This window comes from Aristolochia californica, unplaced genomic scaffold (genome assembly GCF_029961685.1).
Source record: "Aristolochia californica isolate CCGP_79_NKW_82.1479 unplaced genomic scaffold, dmAriCali1.0.hap1 SCAF_12, whole genome shotgun sequence".
NCBI lineage: Eukaryota > Viridiplantae > Streptophyta > Magnoliopsida > Piperales > Aristolochiaceae > Aristolochia > Aristolochia californica.
This window is the reverse complement of record NW_027181793.1, coordinates 30,401,461-30,422,467: the sequence shown is the minus strand read 5'-3', so window position 1 is coordinate 30,422,467 and position 21,007 is coordinate 30,401,461. Positions and strand designations below refer to the sequence as shown.

At 39.5% G+C, this 21,007-nt stretch overlaps 3 protein-coding genes and 1 non-coding gene across 4 annotated transcripts; 1 reads left to right on the top strand and 3 right to left on the bottom strand.

Annotated features, from left to right (window-relative positions):
• Positions 1 to 208: 208 nt before the first annotated feature.
• Positions 209 to 6,376, bottom strand: LOC137945256 (phosphoethanolamine N-methyltransferase 1-like). Its single transcript, XM_068791046.1, has 12 exons — positions 6,102 to 6,376; positions 5,908 to 6,023; positions 4,212 to 4,349; positions 3,944 to 4,081; positions 3,526 to 3,669; positions 3,183 to 3,293; positions 2,947 to 3,088; positions 2,057 to 2,337; positions 931 to 1,092; positions 797 to 850; positions 628 to 702; positions 209 to 544 (listed from the first exon to the last, which is right to left on the bottom strand). Exons 1-12 carry the CDS (start codon positions 6,112 to 6,114, stop codon positions 446 to 448), a joined length of 1,473 nt encoding a protein of 490 aa, XP_068647147.1. The 5' UTR covers positions 6,115 to 6,376; the 3' UTR covers positions 209 to 445.
• On the bottom strand, positions 5,356 to 5,476 carry LOC137947145 (small nucleolar RNA snoR83). The gene has a single exon (XR_011111192.1). It is a non-coding gene; the product is annotated as a small nucleolar RNA snoR83 (small nucleolar RNA).
• Positions 6,377 to 15,958: 9,582 nt separating the features above from the next.
• Positions 15,959 to 17,983, top strand: LOC137946227 (DNA damage-repair/toleration protein DRT100-like). Its single transcript, XM_068792443.1, has one exon. The coding sequence runs from the start codon at positions 16,293 to 16,295 to the stop codon at positions 17,532 to 17,534; it is 1,242 nt and encodes a 413-aa protein (XP_068648544.1). The 5' UTR covers positions 15,959 to 16,292; the 3' UTR covers positions 17,535 to 17,983.
• A 1,307-nt stretch (positions 17,984 to 19,290) lies between these two features.
• Positions 19,291 to 20,797, bottom strand: LOC137945394 (probable galacturonosyltransferase-like 3). The gene has a single exon (XM_068791266.1). It carries the CDS (start codon positions 20,691 to 20,693, stop codon positions 19,617 to 19,619), a length of 1,077 nt encoding a protein of 358 aa, XP_068647367.1. The 5' UTR covers positions 20,694 to 20,797; the 3' UTR covers positions 19,291 to 19,616.
• Positions 20,798 to 21,007: the final 210 nt, after the last annotated feature.

Here is a 21,007-nt window from a genome sequence, read left to right as displayed (position 1 = left end):
TGAAGAGGGTTAATAATAACTGAGTGCATAAGGATGTGAATCATATGGAGCTTAACAATTCAAACTGAATAGATTTTTTTCTTTACTAACCCTATTTCACTCGATCTTACCCTTCATGGGTTGCTTAAATTTGACAATGAATTTAAGATTGACACATCCATAGAAATAAGGTAGCCAATTGGAAACGATAAAAAGCTTTTTCATGAGTGGTAATTTTAACAGGACCTATGTCAAGATGGTACAACCATGAGATACAATGGTCCGAACCAATCATAAATTATATTAGGGCTAATCCTCAGTTACATTTAAGGCATCATATCCAATATTAGGGCCTACGGCCATGAAGATCCAACTACTACAGCTACAGTCACTCAGCTCTGGAACTGCGTTACAAAGTACATAAACAGATATGCCAGCAAAGCATCTAAATTGAAGCCCTGGTGATCTATTCCTTCATAGCGATCAACAGACCCCATCTCTGCTCGCCAGATGTACTCCTCTTCAGCTTGGAATTCCAACCATCAACAATTTCCGAGTAGTCTTCCTGTAGATCCCCACCAAAGACATCCAGTTACTGAAATAAAAAATAGAGAAGAAAACAAATTCCAAGTACTGAAAGAAACGCACTTCAGAGAAGTCCTGAACAAACTTATCCTTGTCATTCTCGACAGATGCTAATTCCCTTTGCAATACTTCCATAAACTGCATTAGGAAAAATATTGAAATGTAATCGTGTTAGCTTCAGCTAAAATATAACAAAAAACCATATCATCACACCAAACTGTATAGCTACAACCTGATTGGTTCGATCCTCTGCTATAACCTCATTAAATCCAGCATCCTTGAGCATCTGGAGAGCAATAACTTGTGGATAAGGCTACATGAATTAAATAAAAATAAAATTGACAAAATTTCAGTTATGATATATACCTGCCCATAGGCTTCCACATCATGGAGATCATATCCTCTCTGTTTGATGTACGCTGCAAACTCAGCAGATGGAGTCCCAGCACTCCTGCAGTAATCACTAATGAGGACCTTGCCTCCTGGCTTCAGCCACTTGAAGAAGCTCCTAAATAGGGCAGGTTTATCCTGAACGATGTAACTAAATTCAATTTGTTGTGGCAAGAATATGAGACGTCAACACTTCTAAAACTCTTTAGGTGCAATGAAGCTTCAGCAACCTCAGATTTCAATACACTCAACAAATTGAAAAAAATTCACACAATTCACTATGATTAATTTATTTTAATAACAAAAAAATGACATTTTTTTTTAAAATACTGCTTAATCTCTTAATATGTTTTACCAATTTATACAAAATCACATGGCTATTAGATCAGCACATCTCCTTCATAAAAGTTGGACAGATATTGAAGTTTCAAGAACCACTGTATGCCTGGTTCAGTTGCTGTACTCCTCTGCTACAGACTAAATCATGCTGCGGTGTCCAGTCTAATTTGTAAACCGCATGCATCCACATATCATCTACAGCATAGTTTTGAGTCAATGTCATGATTTTGAGAATCATTTTAATGTTAGCTAAACAGCATTCTTTTTTCCCTGAAATATAATACTCTTAAAAGAGAATTTGAGCAGCCAATTTGCTAAATCACCTTTCATATATAAGGTACAGCATGAGCCTAGCGGTGCATATAAATGGTCTGGGACAATCAATGTATGGACCGCCAAAGAGTGGCAGTCACCAAAACAACAAAATCCAACAGCAATAGTAAACACGAAAAGTCAAAGCATCATTAAGGCTTTTATATTATGTATCAGACGATCAGAGCTCAGTTAACCTTTTAATACAAAAGCCTATCTATGTTCATTCAAATACTCAGTTACTAACTGAAGATCCTTATGAACCTCAATCCCACCTAAACAAGGTTCTTATTATACAAATCAGACACTTGAAAAATTCCACCAAACAAAATTCAATTTATCTTTTAATTTTAATGGAAGAAGTGATGATGAAAGCCTCAAGGGAAGTCTGGAAACAACCAAGTAAAATTCCAAAAGACCAACTGACGTAATGGAGTGCTAGAATATGTACTTGTATGTGAAGAATAGTATCACGGCTGTAGATCACATCAAATGTGTTATCAGGATATGTCTTCTTTGTGCAGTCAGCAACCTCAAATTCAACAGAACACTGGCGACCAATGGCGTGCTCAAGAGCAAAGGAAATCATGTTGACTGAAAGATCAATCCCAGTGACATCAACAGAAAATTCCTCAGCCATGTAAATGTCGCCTCCTCCAATGCCACATCCAACATCTAGAACTTTCTGCCCAGGCTTAAGATCCATTTTGGCTACAAATTCTTTCGTAGTCTCTGCAAGAGGATGTGAAATGGTGAAATAACTATGAAAAGTGTAATCATGACTCATAGAATTAAGTTATCTAGGAAATATTTAACTCAGTATCTGTTATGGTAACCATGCAAATACTGCACCCATTACAGTCAAATGTGCAACTACATAAAATCCAATAGAAACTGTGAAGCTTTTCCGTAGTCAAGAAAATACTTGCCTGGAGAACAAACTTGTAGTTTACATGATATCAACATAAATTTTCATGTTTATCTATGGTGCATATAACACTGTGATCTGAATCTTGATCAGATTGGATAAAATCAGTAAAAGCACAACCTCAATGTACAGCATCCAGCTGCCCTAAGAGTTCATATAGTGGTCTGTGGGTAGTTGGAGAAAGTCATTAAAAAAATAAACAGTTGGTCAGAGAAAATTATAACAGTATTTGGTTCTTGGATTGTGTAATTATATTTCACAATGTGTTCCATTAAACACAAACAAAATTGACATAGATTACCATAACACTTGCTACTTTTACAGAAATGGGGAAGGTAGCATGTCATTTACATGCCATCAAAAGTCACTAAGTATTTCACTTAAACTGTAATTAAGGTGTTGAGAGTGCATACCAAGACCCCCTGTGCTTACAAAACCTTCTCCAAAAACACGTTCATAACGTAAAATGCCATTGGATTTATACTGCACAGTGTCCAAGAACCTCTGGAAGTCTTTATCTTCAGTTGATCTAACCTTTTGCCATATCCAGCATATCTAGAAGCAAAAACCCAGTCAAAAGCCAATTTGGAGGCCTAGGGACATGGCATGATAAAATTCCTGGAAACAAGAAAATAACAAGCAAACTTGCCTGGTTTTGGTTTTTCTTGTTCCTCACATATGCTCCGATGCACTTGGTAGTAATAAGATTAAGTTCAAAAGAGTTTCCAGAGCTATCTTGCGTTTGACATTCTTTAAAAATCTGCAATTTTATTCAAGTGATGAGTTTTTTTATCAGGTTCTATACCAAATATTCAGCGACAAAATGTCAGAGACACACATCACAATTATAGGAACAAGGGGAAGCAATAAAATAATGCAGTATTAAAGCAACAAAAAGAACAACTATACCACAAATACAATGAAAAGCACAGAAGAACAGAAATTGCATGTCAGCTTCAGTTAAACAAACATTCAAGGGAATTAAGACACACCTTTGTGTAAAATCGTGGTTCTCGATAGTGTGTTGGGTTGTGTCTTCGCTTACAATCACCAGATTGGTGAAAACAAGATTCCCTGAAGAATATGTATCCACCAACCTTTAACCATTTGACCATTCTTTCAACCAGTTTCTCAACCTGCACAACACCACACATCAGGAAATATAGGAAACCGACAAAGTTATCGATAACAATCATTTAACTAATTGATACAATTTGAAACGGGAGTAAATTACAAAAGTAAATCAGCACCCTTCTTTTTACTACAAGGATTTATTACACATGGAGATGGATACATGCAATGGTTATTCAATTAGAAAATTTGGTGAAAAGGTGATAGACACCTAATACATGTGGAAACCAGTAGAGGACATATCCAGATCAAAAGAAACTAATCCCAGTTAAGGATTACCTCAGTATCTGACAAATACATTAATAGCCAGTTCGAGAAAATCAAATCCATGGATTCTGGCTCAAACTGAAGTTTTGGAGAAGTTACATCAGCACACATGAACTTGACATTTTTGAAGTGTCCATTGATGCTTTCATTCTGCAAGTCAATGACAAAAGGCACATAGATATTTACATTAATAAAACCACTAAATAAGTACAAAAAAAAAAAAAAACTGCATCAATTCATCCTATCTTGGAACAAGCAAATTCAAGTAAAAAGTATACACCTTCTTTATCACGTTTTCAATGAAATCCAAGGCAACAACGTGACTGGCATCCTTAGCCAACTCGCCAGTGAAGCGGCCAATACCTGCTCCAAGTTCCAAAACAGATTTCCCCTCATAAGGTGGAAGCAGAGAAAGCACCTGTGCCAAACAAAAAGGTTCAGGATTAGAAAATAAGAAATTAAGATTGACAAAACAGTGTGATGCAGATAAATAATAGAAAGGTCGCCAGTTCTTCACTCCTACATATATGCATAATATCTAGAAATGCGTACATAGAAGTTCTACATTTTGGTGAGTGTATGCAGCTGCCTTGGGCAGTGGGTGTGCGCATGTGAGAGAAAGTAAACAGTGAAGAAAAACAACCTCAATACTTCTATCTGATTTTCAGACACAGAAAAGATGATGGAGGATAAATCAGGGCAAAAAACATATTCTAAAAGAGCACATAATGGACTCTAATTGTAAAAACAAGAATGAAACATCTAAAAAGTAACAGAAAGCCAAAAGCTAAACGGAAGTAGATTATACATGAGAATTTTTGCATTAGCTAAACTCTCAAGAAATTTCATATGGTCCACATGAGGAGCTCAAACTTTTGTAGATGAACATGGAAGTAGTTCTAATCAAATAGTAACCACAACTAATATAGAGAAAGATAAAAAAAAGCAAATAAGTTATCAGTTAATATCTTGCATCTGATTTTCAGACATAAAAGCTGTCACGAATCTCATCCAAGTTTCCAGGTCACAGAGGCCAGGTCTGGCCGTAACATACCAGTAGCCAGTAGGAATCTGGTGCGATTTTCAGGTATTTAACCTGAGACTATATTATTGTGTAACTGTTGTTTCACTTTATTTCCTCTCAAAACTAAGAAATCTTCCACAAGAGCACATACACGCTTTAAATGGCCCCCACAGAGTAAATATTTGAGCGAATAAATCGGTTTTGATTAGCAAGCAGATGTGAGATAATAGGATATTGGATCTCCTCAACAGACTGGAATGACATTATGATTCTTAAATACAGAAGAAGCCCTGAGATATAAAGTTAAAGGAAAAAAAATTAAAATTTTACTTTATTTTCGAAAAAACATTTGAAACTGAGACTTGCTACTTCTTACAAAAGGCAAAAGAAAGTCGAGCAGTAACATGTGCCAAGTTACTATTGGAACACCTCTACAATGTCTAGGGTGTTATCAGCGAATCTTCCACCACTGTATTGGCTTCCCTTGAAGCAACGAACACTCGTAAAGTTAATTTTGAGATCATAGAGGCACAGGAAAAATGGAATTGACATAAAATTCATTAATCAATCTTTACATGCTAACACAGGCAATGTTGCAGTTTTTACAATTTAATGAATACTCAACAGGTCACCTTATGTGTGATAATTTTTTATTGTCGTTTCTTGCTGCTTTAACTAACTAAATTAATTATTACATCTGTAGTTGCGGCTAAGAATGCAATAATCTGTTCCCAGACAATCACTGCAACAGCAAGCGTTAATACTTATGAATCGGAGACCGAGAGATGGAACTACTTCCTGTATCATCTTAAGAAGAAATCGTTTTCGGAAAAGCAAAAAGTCATCCTAAGAAAAAAGAGATGTCAGAGCACATGAGCCAGCAGCCAAAGAATTCAGAATAACAAGATAGAAGAAAATGTAGATCAACTGAGAGCTCAATTTGAGTGTATACCTCGGGTCTCTCTTCTTTATCGAGGTCAGAAGCTTGAGAATCAAGCATCATGGCTTCCACGGTTAAGTCCGCAGAATGCTCGATCCAGAAGTTCTTCTGGACAGTTCGTTCTTCTTCTGGAAACAATAGAGCCAACGCAGTTTTGAGAAAAGAATAATTGATTATTTCCTAATCAAGCCATAACACAAAAATACCTGGAGGAGCCATGACGAGAAAGTTTGGAACGAAGAAAGCGAGAGAGGCAAACACAGCAGAAGAACCAGGGGAAAGAAAACGGGTTTTATGTTGCTACGATCCCTCAATAGCCAGGCGCGATCGCGAAAAGCCCCTGGATCTGCGGTTGTGGGATCTTCCCTTCTGCTGCATTCAGAAGCTCGTCTCCCCTACCAAGCGTTTCAGCCTGCGATACTTATACACGCAGCCCTCGGCCCCCGAGCCTGAAGTCGCCAGATCTAAACGTGTCCATAGCAAGAAGAGAAATTAGCTTCCCACATGTCAGCACGTGAAGCGGAAACCTTGAGATGCAAAGCTCACGGGTTCAAACGATATTTCGCTGTTCGCCTCCCTGTTTTGTCGAAAGCGAAAAAGAGGTTGCGCCTTTTCGGAAAAACCGAACCGTCCGTGGCCGTGAAGGCGAGAATTGACCCAAACCGCTTCTAAAGTCTATTTAATGGACTCGAATATCCAAACATCTCTAACACAATTATTCGTCCTATATTATGCAATATTAGTAGACCGCTGATGAATAAAATCCCAGCTGAAGGCATAACAATTCAGCGTATTAATTTCTAAGAATCCAGCGTCGCTGGCCACTAAAGCAAATATATTTATAAAAATTAGATGAATTTGGCACGGTTCATGCATTATTCAGTTTTTAGTGGGGGCTGAGGTCTGAACTTTCTGTGTTTCATTGGTGCCAGGGAGAGGTGAAATTGGGAGAGGAGAGATGAGGCAGGGTTCAGGTCAGGAAAAACGAGAATCGAGTAGCAGATTCCCACTCTTTAACTGTCCTTTGCGCTATTGAAAGAGCATCCGTCTTGGGATGACAACCCATCGATCGGCTCTTGAAAAGTTTTGAATCGCAATTACGAACCAAATATTGGGGATTCTGTTGTCTGACTTTGGATTTCGTTCCTGTCCGTGTCTGCTAAAGTCTTCGTTTGATCGTTAGCAAGGCGATCCTTGAATTTGCCACTTCTGGAGTGTTCTTATTCATTCACTTCAGCTTGTTTTTGTCTTTGAGTTTTTGTATATGTGCTCTTCCCGTACTTTTATGTAATCAGAGATTTTGAGGCATCGCCCTCAAGCAAGGGCAAGGCTGTGGCGCCATGACCACCCAGCCTGCGTCGGCCTAGATATCTCTATGGGGAATCGTCCTTGTTCTTCTGTCCAGGCCAAATGCATTTCAATTTCAAGAAGTTTTTTCTCGCGTCGGCAGATGATAAGATACTAAAACATCGTTGTTGTAGTTTTAAATTTTATTAAAACCTGATTTTTAAAGATAGATTACTAAAATACATTCTGTAATTAATTTTTTTTAATAAAGGGAACATAATAGATTACGCGGTCAACCTAAGGCTACCAACATCAAATATTTTATCTTATTAATTATTAAATAAATTTTAATATACAAAGTTGTTGTAGTACATTGGTGCGGGTGACTTGGGTTCGATCTCGGACAACTGCGTAATGATTGTGTTTTTTAACTTTGTGACTTCTAATATGGGCGAGATCCACATCATGTTAAATAAAAGTCAAAATGTTTTATTATCTTCGTCATTCTATATTGGGCCAGATGTAAGTATAATTATCTAAAATATATCGTGTGGAAGCCCATTCTACCACAAGGTCGTTGTAGGATAGTGGTGTGTATTTACATATCATGTAGAGGTATAGTAGTGGGTATTTCCGCTTGTCATACGGGTGACCTGGATTCGAACCCTGATAACGGCGTAATGATTGTGTTTTTTTAACTTTGTGACTTCTAATATGAGTCGGATCCACATGATGTTAAATGAAGGTAAAAACATTTATTGTCTTTGCCATTCTTCATTGGGCCATATATAAGTATAATTGTCTGAAGCATATCCATTATACTACAAGGTCGTTGTAGTATAGTGGTGAGTATTCCCACCTGTCACACAGGTTTGATCCCCGACAACGATGTAATGATTGTGTTTTTTAACTTCGAGACTTCTAATATGTGTCAGATCCACATGATGCGAAATGAAGTGCAAAATCGTTTAATATCTTTGCCGCTCTGCATTGGGCTAGATATAAATATAAGTGTCTGAAATATATATCATGTAAAGGTATAGTGGTGAGTATTCCCGCCTGTCACGCGGGTGACCCGGGTTAGATCCCCGACAACGACGTAATGATTGTATTTTTTAAATTCGTGACTTCTAATATGGGTCAAATCCACAACGTTTATTGTCTTTCCTATTCTGCATTGGGTCAGATATTAAGTATAATTGTATGAAACAAATATTATGTAGAGCCCCACAACTAGGGGTGGCTTAGAGCTGAGCCGAGCCCGAACCTACCTATGTTCGAGTCGAGCTTGATTTAAATATTTTGAACTCGAGCTTGAGCTAAGCCTAACCTCGAGTCTAAAATTGTTATCGAGCTCGAGCTGAGCCTAGCCTCGAGCCTAAAATTATTATCGAGCTCGAGCTGAGCCTAGCCTCAAGCCTAAAATTGTTATTGAGCTCGAGCCCAATAATTTTAACCGAGTTCGAGCCGAGCTCGAGCTTCAACATTCATTTAAAACTTCTAAAAAATTACATGTCTTGAGTTCGAGCTCCAACATATATTTTAAACTTTACAAAAAATACATATAAAAAAAATTATATATAAAATTATGCATACATTTTACATAAAATTGGGCATGACCTCTACTTAAAATTGGGCATAAGGGTGGCATCGAATCCAACTAAGTCTGAACTTTCCTATATTCGAGTCGAGCTTGATTTAAAGATTTCAAACTCGAGCTCAAGCCGACCTAGCCTCGAGCCTAAAATTGTAATCGAGCTCAAGCCTAATAATTTTAACCGAGTTCGAGCCGAGTTGGAGGTACCTACATTAATACTCTACATAAAATATATGTCAAATAAATTATCTATAAAATTATGCATACATTTAAAAAAAAAGAGTGATATGGGAGGTTCGGGATTGAATCTCGATAATGTATTAGAACCCACCAATATTAACCTTTTTTACCCCAAATGTTGTCGAGATTATTTTGTAATTTTTTAATCTTGCCATAAATTTACTTTGGACTCCTTAGTGCCCTTGGTTGAAAATTTATATTCTAGGAAAAACTAGAAATGTTTTTCCTAGGATACATATTTCCAAAAAAAACCTTTAAATAAAATCCTATTACTATAAGAGACTTACTAGAAAATTACAAGAAATATTTTAAAATTTTATTAGGAAAGTTAAATGGACCTCTTATTGCCTCTTATAGGGAAATAAATATAAAAAAATCATCAATCTAATTTATTACTATACTTATCGATAATTTTTTAATAAAATAAACTATCAAACACAAAATTGCAATGAAATTGCCTCATGGTAAAAGTATTATAGTATCAATTGTGACTATGAGTTTCGATTATTAGTCATCGAAAACCATTTATGGGAGTGGGAAAAGTCAATTTATAATTCTCTTTTAAAATCATAACAAAATCTCTCATATATTTCATTGAAAAATTTCTAAAACTTCAAAACTTAAAATTTATATGGGAATTTATTATAAATTTTTACTTAGTGTTAGAAGAATACATTTAATATTCTAGATAATTATTTTTAAGTTTTATTTCATAAAATATTGTCAACAAGAATTATTTCTTTAAATTATTGTAATGTAATCTATAAAATTGTTTCTTGTTCCAACTACTCTTGTGTCTTTCTAAATGCTTCTAAATGCTTTAATGTTTGTTTCTTGATCATTCCATACGAGTTTTAAAATTTTTTTGTTCATTTTCGAATTTTACATTTTTCGTTTGGTTTGTCCAGTCAAATATGTGAGAGAGGACAAAGGGAGGAAGCCGGTTTTCCACAAGAATCAAATCATGGCCGACTGTATCCCACACCAACCTTTTGTTACAAATTGGGTTAGGATCGAACCCTAAAATCATTAAACTTGAGGAAGAACTCAAGTACGAAGCAATAGTCGAGCACCATCGTTTCCACAAACTCAACTGCTGAGTGAAACGTCTTCTGAGTCTTTTTTCCCTTTTTCGGGAGCGAAAATCATGGAGTTACAACCACTTGTGCTCTTCCATGGTCAACAACTTCTTTTTTCCTCTGTGGTAAGACTTGATAGACACAATTTGGGGTTCGTATGTGACAATGTCAAATCTACGAATTCGAGAAGAGCTGGGACGATAGTGGGTGGCGCCGTCTGTTGATTGATGTCATTTAAGGAATTTAGTTTATCCCCTATGGAATCCTTCCATGTTGCTATGTCTGTTTCTTTGTTCTTCATCCTACTGGTCTTGCCCTTCTTCTTCCCCATTGGTACATAGGTTGAAAAAGAGTAACCAGAGCAATATGCAAGCAATTGGCAGGATAGGTTTTCTGTTGCAGTCTAGATGAGTGTGGTGGGAGATTTTCTTCTACTTGATTTGGGAATGATGTCAATTGGCCTCTGCTTGTGCTTCTTATTCAACATTTCAATCCTAGATAATGAAAGAAAGAAAGAGGCAAAATTTTACCTGAACATTTTCCTGGAAATCAGAGAGTGAGGATTTGAAGAGGCTAATCCACGATTTCCGCAAGAAAATCGTGCCGTAATGGCAAAGACGAAATGGAAGAGAGTCCTGCGATGCGACTCTCTTCTCGGTCCCGAGACTCCCGACTACCCCAAATCCTCTAAATCCCACATCACTCATTAAATTAACGAGTCGGTTCGCAAGCTATCAAGCCGAACTTAGATTCAGTCGAGCAAGGTTCGTTAATTTAAACGAGCCGATCCTGGATCTCGAACTCGGCTCGAGATCTAGGGATACCGAATCGAACCGAGCCGGCTCGATTCAAAGCCACCCCTACCCACAACATCTTGTAGTATAGTGGTGAGTATTCCCATTTGTTACGTGGGTAACCCATGTTCGATACCCGACAACAGATATAAATATAATTGTTTAAAACATATATCATGTAGAGGCCCATTATACTACAAAATCATTGTAATGGTTGTAAGTATTCCCGCATGTCGTGCTGGTGACCCAAGTTTGATCCCTGGCAACGACGTAATGATTGTGTTTTTTAACTTCGTGACTTCTAATGAAGGTCAAAAAGTTTATTATTTTTGCCATTCTACATTGGGCCAGATATACGTATAATTGAAGCATATATTGTAGTATTGTGGTGACTATTTTTGCCTGTCACGCGGGTGACTTGGGTGTGATCCCTAGTAACGATATAATGATTGTGGTTTTTAACTTCGTCGCTTCTAATATTGGCTGGATCCACATGATGATAAATGAAGGTCAAAATATTTATTATCTTTGGTATTTTGCTTTGGGTCAGATATAAGTATAATTGTCTAAGGCATATCATGTAATCATTGTAGTATAGTGGTGAGTATTCCGACAACGATGTAATGAATGAAGGTCGTTTATTGTCATTGCCATTTTGTATTGGATCATATATATGTATAATTGTTTAAAGTATATCATGTAGTCATTGTAGTATAGTGAAGAGTATTCCCGCATGTCACGCGGGTGACCCGGGTTCGATCCCCGGCAACGGCGTAATAATTTTTTTTTACTTTGTGATTTCTAGTTCTTTGAAGCATATATCATATAAATGCCTATTATAATACAAGGTTGTTGAAGTATAGTGGTGAGTATTTACCCTATCACGCGGGTGACCTGGGTTCGGTCCCTGACAATATGGACCAAATCCACATGATCTTAAATGAAGGTAAAAATATTTATTGTCTTTACTATTTTGTATTGAGAGTATCATTATGATTCTGCATTGGGTCATATATAAGTCTAATTGTGTGAACCATATCATGTAGTCATTGTAGTGTAGTGGTGTGTATTCCCACCTGTCACGTGGGTGACCTAGGTTCGATATTATCTTTGCCATTTTGTATTGGGTCATATATAAGTATAATTATCTGAAGCATATAATGTAAAGGCTCACTATACGACACGGTCTTTGTAGTATAGTGGTGAGTATTCTCTCATGTCATGTGAGTGACCTAGGTTCAATCCCCAACAACGGCATATTATATGGGTCAGATCCACATGATGCTAAATGAAGCTCAAAATATTGTCTTTGCAATTCTACATTGGGCCAGATATAAGTATAATTGTCTAAAAAATATCATGTAGTTGTTATAGTATTGTGGTGAGTATTCCCGCTTGTCAGGTCAAAATGTTTATTTTCTTTCGAATTTTGTATTGGGTCATATATAAGTATAATTGTCTTAAGCATATCATGTAATCGTTGTAGTATAGTGGTGAGTATTCCCACTTGTCACGCGGGTGACCCGAGTTTGATCCTCAGCAACGACGGGCCATATATAAGTATAATTGTCATAAACATATCATGTAGAGTCTCACTGTATTATAAGGTTGTTGTAGTATAATGGTGAGTATTCCCCCTTATCACCCGGGTGACCTGAGTTCAATCCCCTATTACAGCTTAATGATTGTATTTTTTAACTTCGTGATTTCTAATATGGGTCAGATCCACATAATGCTAAATCAAGGGTAAAATGTTTATTTTTTTTTATTTTGTATTGGGCCAAATATAAGTATAATTGTTTGAATAATATTATGGTAGTTGTAGTATAGTGGTTAGTATTCCCGCTTGTCACGCGGGCGACCCGGGTTCTTTCTCTGCAATGGCGTAATGATTGTGTTTTTTAACTTTGTGACTTCTAATATGGGTTGGATCCACATGACCTTAAATGAAGGTCAAAATATTTATTGTCTTTGCCTTTCTGTATTAGGCTAGATATAAGTATAATTGTCGTAAATATATCATGTAAAGGCCCACTATACAAGAGCGACCAGTATAGTGGTGAATATTCCCGTTTATTACGTGGGTGACCCGGGTTTGATCCCCGACAATGATGTAATGATTCTGCTTTATAACTTCGTGACTTTTATTATGGGTTGGATCTACATGATATTAAATGAAGGTCAAAACGTTTGTTATCTTTACCATTACTCATTGGGCCATTTGTAAGTATAATTGTCTGAAACATATTATGTAGAGGTCCACGTATAGTTGTTAGTATTCCCCTTGTCACGTTGGTGAACCAGGTTCAATCTCCTCCAACTGCATAATGATTGTGTTTTTTAACTTCGTAACGTCTAATATGGGTTGGATCCACATGATACTAAATGAAGGTCAAAACGTTTATTGTCTTAGCCATTCTGCATTAGACCAGATATACATATAATTGTTTGAAGCATATCATATAGAGGGCCTTGCAAGATTGTTTATGACAAAAATCACGATCATGGATGTAGAAGACTTTTTTTATTTTTCGGCGTCGCACTTTTTTATGCCACATTTTTGTTTTGTGACTCTCTCTCTCTCTATTTTGGCATTTGTTTTTCGATTATACATTTTTCACTTAGTGATGTATTTTTTTATAATTATACTTTTTTCACATTAATATACCTTTTAACATGGATTAACTTCTCCCTAACAATAAAACATCTTTTGTCACGCTTTTTTTTTCTTGTCATGATTCTTTGGTGAAATTTTTTTGAATAGTAACAAGGAAGTAAATCATACGATGTTAACATTGTAATCTTGACGAGCACAATGCGTAGCCCCAAATTAAGAAAACAAGTTGTTTCGATTTAAACTTTTTATTTTTATTCTTTGTGGTTAAGTAAAATCTTTGGTCAGACCTACCCTGAAACTTTAGGTCACATCTGTTATTGGGTTAACTAGACGCTCTTAAGAGAGAGAGAGAGAGAGAGAGAGAGATTTTAGGGGTTCAAATATTTGCAATTCAACCAAAGAAACCTTTAAGTCAATCTTGGGTTTATCCCTATATGCTTATGATTTACAACTATAGGATACCTTTGCCTATATAGTATCTATGCTAGCCAATAATGCAATATATTTTATAAACTATAACAAAATATGTCTACGAGATAAGTTATCCCATGTATTAAGAATGTCTTTAATTGTTTCCTATATTATAAGTGTGAATTACCCGTATATTGAGATAGCATTGTGAGAGTAAGTTATTACTATAGTCCTACAATGTTTTTAACTTTTCTATGAATCTCATAATTAATGTTTTTTTATGTTGTTAATTTGTGATGTAGTACAATGGGTATAGAAACCACTGGGTTTGGTCCCCTTCAATCATATGGGGAGGAGAAAGTAAATCCATTTTCCATATAAATAGGTCATATTAATCTTTTCATGTGAATGGAGAAGGTCGGTCCCCATACTAGAACACAGTCTAAAAATATAGAACTCAAACATTTGTACTTATTGTAACATATCCGAGGGCATTTGTCAAAATTATATTATATTTTGTTTCTATTTGTTCCTTCACTAGGAAGTTCGATATAAAACAAACTAGAACTCAAGATATACATGGTTTGAGAATTCTCCCTACTTCACAATAATAACGACTATTTTTTGTAAAATGTTATGATCAAACACAATAGAGGAGACGTAATGGTACGAAAAACTTACGTAGAAGTGGAGTGGGAAGTTTGTCTATGGGACACATAATGGTACGAAGAATTTATCTTCATAAATATTAAAACATTATACTAAAAACAATAAAGACAATGTCATTTTTATAATATGTTTGTATATAATAGAAACCTATGGACAAAATACAATCTCCTTCACTCACTCACTTCCAAAAAAATGAAAATTTTATTACGCAACTATTTTTTGGGGTTAGATTTGTTAGACAATGTTATAGGAATGGGCTGGTCCCTCCAATTACATGGCAAGGATAAACGGAAGGGAATTTTATTGTACTACCCGATTTTTAAAAAATACTAACACAAATAACCAGCTTTTCAACTTAATATCACAACTACCCAACTTTGACCTGCCAATTGTACATGTATATAATCAAAGGTGACACTCAAACTTTGACCGCTTATGTGGTACCATGTCATCACACCACATAAACTCCCAAAGAGTATTACGACATGTTCCTGCCATGTCATTGAGAAGCCACATAATCCTCCACACATCATCGAATAAATATTTAAAAATATATTAATTTAAAAAAATTAAAGTATTTAAATTAAAAATTAAAATATTTTATAAAAATAATTAATATTTAAATATAATTTAATTTTTGTTTTTAAAATAAGATATTCATTTAACAAATTGGCAGACATGCCATGGGTGTTGTTGAATCTGGACCACCAGCTGTCCTTTGATTCCATCTTTTTTCCGCAGTTGTTTGACAGGAGAGATTTTAAAACGAAAAAGCAACTAAGATTCGGCCAGAGGGACAGAAGGTTGTCTTAGATACAAACAATAGAAAATACTAGACAACCCTAACAAAATGTTAAAAGAGCTGAATAAGTGAAAGCCCAGCCAGATCTCTCATAAATGAATCCCCAGCACAAATGAACATGATAGCCTCTTTATTCTAAGGCGCACCCACGCCCCCACCAGGCATGAATCTATTATTTGATATCTCCAGAGCTCTCATTCACCGTTACTGAGTCAGTGCCGATTTCCTGAAACTGTGTAATCCTCGGAATATACCCTCCCATCGACGGCAAGAAGGCAAGAATTGAATTGATCTGCGTTATTTTACTTTGAAAGAAGGGTTGCAAAGCATGTGAGCATGGCGAGTGTCAACATTAATGAAGCCACCGAGACGTCCCTTTCTCCCATTTCACTATCAAAATTCCAAAACGCAAAAATTACCCTTTTCGAACTCTTCCAATGGAGTTTCTCATTAAAGAGGCGGTTGTTGCATGGATAGAAAGTAACAAACTTGAGTTGGTTCATAGGTAACATCAACATAGATGTTACTAAATAATGTACTAAATAATCCAAGTGTGTCACAGTTGATGTAAACTTGTACTATTGGCAGCTACTTAAATGTATCATGTGGTCCGCGCAGAGTGAAGTGATGAGGTCTATAGGACCACGACTTCGACCTCGCATGTGGCTATCATCATTCTCAACGGGCGTTCGAAACTGACTCTGGCAAAGAATATACTGAAAGCTGAGAAGCCACTATCCCTTTCTCAAATCTCCGTCTAAGAGACATCATCTACATGACATGGGCGATGATGGGTAGTCTAAGAAATTAACGTCGGTAGTGTTTAAAAAACCTAGCAACCGCGCCTTTCTTCTTCTATTCACTTGCTTCGTCTGCTTCTCCTTGCCTCTCTTTGCCAGTAATGGCTCACATGTCGTCGTTATTCGTCTCTCTCCTCCTCTTCTTCTCGACCGTTTCGGCCCACACGACGCCTCCTTCTCTCGGTCCCGCGGACCTCATCCCGCTGCTTCTTATTAGGAACAGTCTCAGGGATCTACATGGGTCGGAATTCTTCTCCACGTGGAATCTCTCCTCCCCGGACCCTTGCTCATCCTTCTCCGGCGTCATTTGTGCCGTCGATTCTAAGAATATTGTTAGAGTCTCGTCGCTCACTCTTGGCACGGGCCTCGCCGACTCCTGGGGACTCACTGGCACTCTCAGTCCAGCTCTCTGCGATCTCGCTGCGTTGGTCCAACTCGTCGTCTATCCTGGAAAGATCACCGGTCCTATACCGGACTGTATTGGTGGTCTCTCTCAGCTCAGGTTTATCTCCATGACCAGCAATCTCATCTCTGGCACCATCCCCGCTTCGGTCGCCAATCTCTCACTGCTTCACACCCTCGATCTCGGATACAATTTGCTGCAAGGGCGGGTGCCACCCGATCTGACCAAACTCGGTGGACTCAAAGTGCTAATCCTCGCCGACAACCGACTGTGGAGGGAGGTACCGCCGATCGCATCGGAGCTCCTCCACCTCGACCTCCGCTCGAATTCCTTCTCGGGGCAGTTGCCTCAGCTGCCGTCCACCCTCCGCTACCTCTGCGTTTCGGGAAACGGGCTGGTGGGGCCGCTAACTCACCTCACCGTTCTCCCCGATCTCGAGTTCGTCGATCTCAGCATGAACGAGTTCAACGGTCCGATTCCCGACACGCTTTTCAGTGGGTCCCCCCTGCTTTCGACCGTTATGCTTCAGCGAAACAACCTCTCCGGCCAGATCCCGGCCATGTCCACTCCCGGACTGCTCTCGACGGTGGATCTGAGCCACAATTTTCTGTCGGGGGAGGTGCCGCCGGGCCTAGCCGGAGCGGAGAGTGTGTACCTGAACAACAACCGTCTGAGGGGGATGGTGCCGCGGGATTACGTGAGGAGCGTCTACAACGGAAGCATGAAGACGCTGTACCTTCAGCACAACTACTTGTCGGGATTCCCTTTGCCGGAGGGGACGCCGTCGCCGCAGACGGCGGCTCTGTGCCTATCGTACAACTGCATGGAGCCGCCGGTGGGACCCGCGGGGTGCCCAGCGAGTGTGGGAGTGCAACGGTCGAGGCCGGGAAACCAATGCTCGTCGTCGTCGGCATTTAACGCCACCACGACAAAGGTCTGAGATGGCGTAATTGCGATTCTTTTGGATTCTAGTCGGTGTTGTGGAGGTTTCATATATTGTATTTTCACAAGTAAATGCGATTCACCCGTTTCCGAAATCAGTACCCAGAAAGGGGTTTGAGCTGTACTTTAGAAAAAGGACGTGTCTGAGCGGATAAGTGTTTTTGTTCAATTGTAAGTCTTCATGGGGAAAACAAACGGGCAATTGTCCATACTTAGGCGGCCCAAATCACATCTTGTAATATTCTTCACTGAATCAGGAGCTGCAATCTATGTAGTTTCTGACAACGATTTCCAAGTCTTTTGTGACTTTTTCACGTGGAATGGGGGACCGTATCTGTGGCCTGGCCTCTGATCTCTCGTGAACGCCTAACTCCTCTCCTGTTGTCATTTCTCTGGTTTGCGCCTCTGTGTGGCTTCTGTAGCCCTGTACTATCTGGCTTTTTTTTTTCTTTTTTTTTCGTCTGTTTGCTGAATAATCCAAAACCAACCAAGCCCATAACTTCACCTTCTGGGCCTTTACTCCTCACCTCCTACGAACATTGATCAGACCATTTTGCACGATTGGCTGCGGAGAGAATTAAGAAACAGTAATGGTGATGAAAGGGGGAAAAAAAGAAGAAACCGACGAGTTCATTTTGATTAACCGACCATTTCGCACGATTGGTCCGGACTCCGGCCGGCATGAAAAGGAAAAAACATACAAACCGAAGTTGAAGCTCATGTCAGATGCCACGGTCTTCTTTTACCGATCAGAAGGTACTTTGAGGTATGTAAACGCAAAAATTGAATCTATATGTATCTGGATTGTGTATGCTGCAACATCCCAAGATTGAGCTGAGTCTAATTTCGTCGAGATACAGGAACGCAGCAGGAGAAGAAGATAGTAGTAAATGGAAAAGACAGGAGAACCAGCATTTAACTGTACTGTTGAGTTATGAATGTCCGTGGACCTATCTGTACCGACATTTGAGAGAGTTTTTCTGGTGCCGTGAATCAGTAGTCTCGATACGAAGCTCGGATTGATGGCATTTAAAAATGGGTCGTTTGACACTGATGATTTTCACGACTTGTTTACTCCTTCCTTGCCCTCGCAGAGAACCATTCGGGGAGATTTCCTGGATTGCGATGAAGGAAACATTCCACGCTTCTGTCTGGTCAGAAGCGAGAAAAATTGGAGAGACCTATACACCGTTAAGAACCTTTGTCTGTCCATGACCGACTGGGGTCAACTGTGTAATATTCTCAATTAACCCATGTCCTGTGGCGCTAATCTCGTTATAAATCTAATTACTCATTGTCGAACAAGAAGGATATGTAGGGCAAAAAGGGGTGGCATCCAAGGCGAGTCCAAAAATTTTTAATTGAGTTTTAGGTCGAGCTCCATCTTTAACCTAATTTAAAACAAAGTCTCTATTTGTTTAATAGTAAAAGTACATAAATCAACATTTCCATATGCATGCACGTAGAAGGACATGTCCCACACAAATCCAATCACGAAAGGTGGTGAGGATTAATAAAAACTCTTCCCTTGTCTCCTTCCTGTTACCTAGAAATCACAACCGGCTTGCTCCAGTGCTTCCCAACTCAAAGGGTGTCAAATCGATTTGATTGGTATTAAAGAGCGCAATTCCCATACGATGTTCTCCTTTTTCCTTTTTCCTTTTTCTGACTAATCTTTCTTTTATCTTCTTCTAATGCAACGAATGACTAAATCGTATTTTGCAGCATTTGCTTATGGAAAATTGCTTCGAGGATGAAGGCAAGAGGAAGTGATACGGTTTCGCAGATGGTACGTTACAGTTTTAGTGAAAGGAGAAACAGCTCCCATTGGAATCCAAAAGCAAAAAAGGTTCGCCTGTTCTGCTTACCTCTCACCGTCTTCTCTCCCTGGCTTCAGGTTAGTGTGTGTCCTTTTCCTTCAACAAAGAAACCCCCATTTGTCTCCCTTCCTTACGTCATATCCACCCTTTTACCCTTCCCCGTCCCGTTTCCGCGGCGTTAGAGGACCGGAACCGGCGTGGCAAACACTTTGACGTCGTTCCGCATCTCTTCTTCTGCTTGTTTTCTTCGATCAAAATGGTTAGGTGTACTGAAAAGAAAACGATGACGAAGAAGCAAAAGACCGTTTTTGGTGGAGATCGTAAGGGGCCCACAAGCTATCCAGAGGGCACGGCCGCTTCGAGTCCAATCTCCTCCACGGCTTCCCTTTCCCACTCCAATGCAGTAAACTCACCGGACCTAAATGCAGATCCCTGCATAGTCCTTCCAGATTGTCGCCCCCCAGCCCGTGCTGGTTCCACCGGTGCTCCACTCCTTCCACGTCCCCGGCGAAGACCAGTAAGAATGGTGGTAGTGAGCCCAATTCGTAAATCCTCACCCGCTTCTGTATCCGCATCCACCATTCCAGTCTCTCCGTGTACTTGCCTCGCCTCCACCGCTCCAGGTCGATCACCATCACGCCGGTGTTGAAGTAGCAGGGCCGACGGGCAATGAAGGTCCTGGAGAATACGGGGTCGGACCAGAACTTGTCCGTAAAGTAGCTGGTGAAATTGGCGTGGCAATACTCAGGCCCCCCCAGGAGGTGCCTCCCGAGATCGATCTCCCAGAGCTTGGCGACATCGTCGACGAGGATGAGATCCGAATCGAAGTAGATGATCCGCTTGACTCCCTCGGGGAGGAGCTCGGCGAGGTAGATCCTCGCGTAATTGAGAGGCTGATCGAGTGCACGACGGATGGAGACGGAGATCTTGCCCTTGACGATATTGATGTCGAAGTGGTAGAGGCGAAAATTGAGGTAAGGGAAGGTGGAGAGAACAATGCGGCGGAGATCGGAGCGGTGATGAGAAGCCAGGAAGTGGAAGAAGAGGTTTTCGGGACAGGAGGCGTGTTGGAGAACAGAAAGAACGCCGGCGATGGAGCCGCGGAGGTAGGTAGCGTCGAGGGTCATGGCGATGTGAATGATGTCGGGGTGGTGAACCCGAGTGTCAAGGGTGGACCAATCGACGGAGCCGCATTCCTTCCCATTTCTGAACGCCGGAGCTTCCCGGAAGGAAGGGAGCTCCGACCTACTGGTTCCGTCGTGCGATGACAGTAGAAGAAGAAGTGACAAGAAAACGAAAAGGTTGAGGAAGGAAGCAGAGGAAGAGATCGACACCATCGTTGGGCAGCGATATCACGGGGAGAGAGAAGGAAGGAAAATTGGAAATGAATTATCTAATGCCAATTGGGGGAGAGCGTTGAAGCTGGGGACAATGATGGTAATAAAATTGAAAGGATACAGGCTGGCAAGACGTGTCGTTTGTCTGCGAGTTTAATGTCGGGAGTGTGGCTGTGTGGAGTGAAGCGATGGGGCCACACGCACTCCCGGTCTCCTGTCTCCACCACACACCAGTGCAGATGGCGTGTATGATTTTCTTCTGTGTTCAGATCGGCTTTATAGCGAGTAGACGGAGAGGTTGTGGGCTTGGGTGG

Excerpts from the sequence above, each read along its gene's own strand:
- LOC137945256 (XM_068791046.1), bottom strand. Across the intron at positions 703-796 it reads CAGAGGATCGAACCAATCAG|TTTATGGAAGTATTGCAAAG; the intron begins GTTGTAGCTATA and ends TTCCTAATGCAG. Across the intron at positions 545-627 it reads TTGTTCAGGACTTCTCTGAA|GAAGACTACTCGGAAATTGT; the intron begins GTGCGTTTCTTT and ends GGGGATCTACAG.
- LOC137945394 (XM_068791266.1), bottom strand. The coding sequence starts at position 20,693 with ATGGTGTCGATCTCTTCCTCTGCTTCCTTCCTCAACCTTTTCGTTTTC.
- LOC137946227 (XM_068792443.1), top strand. The coding sequence starts at position 16,293 with ATGGCTCACATGTCGTCGTTATTCGTCTCTCTCCTCCTCTTCTTCTCG.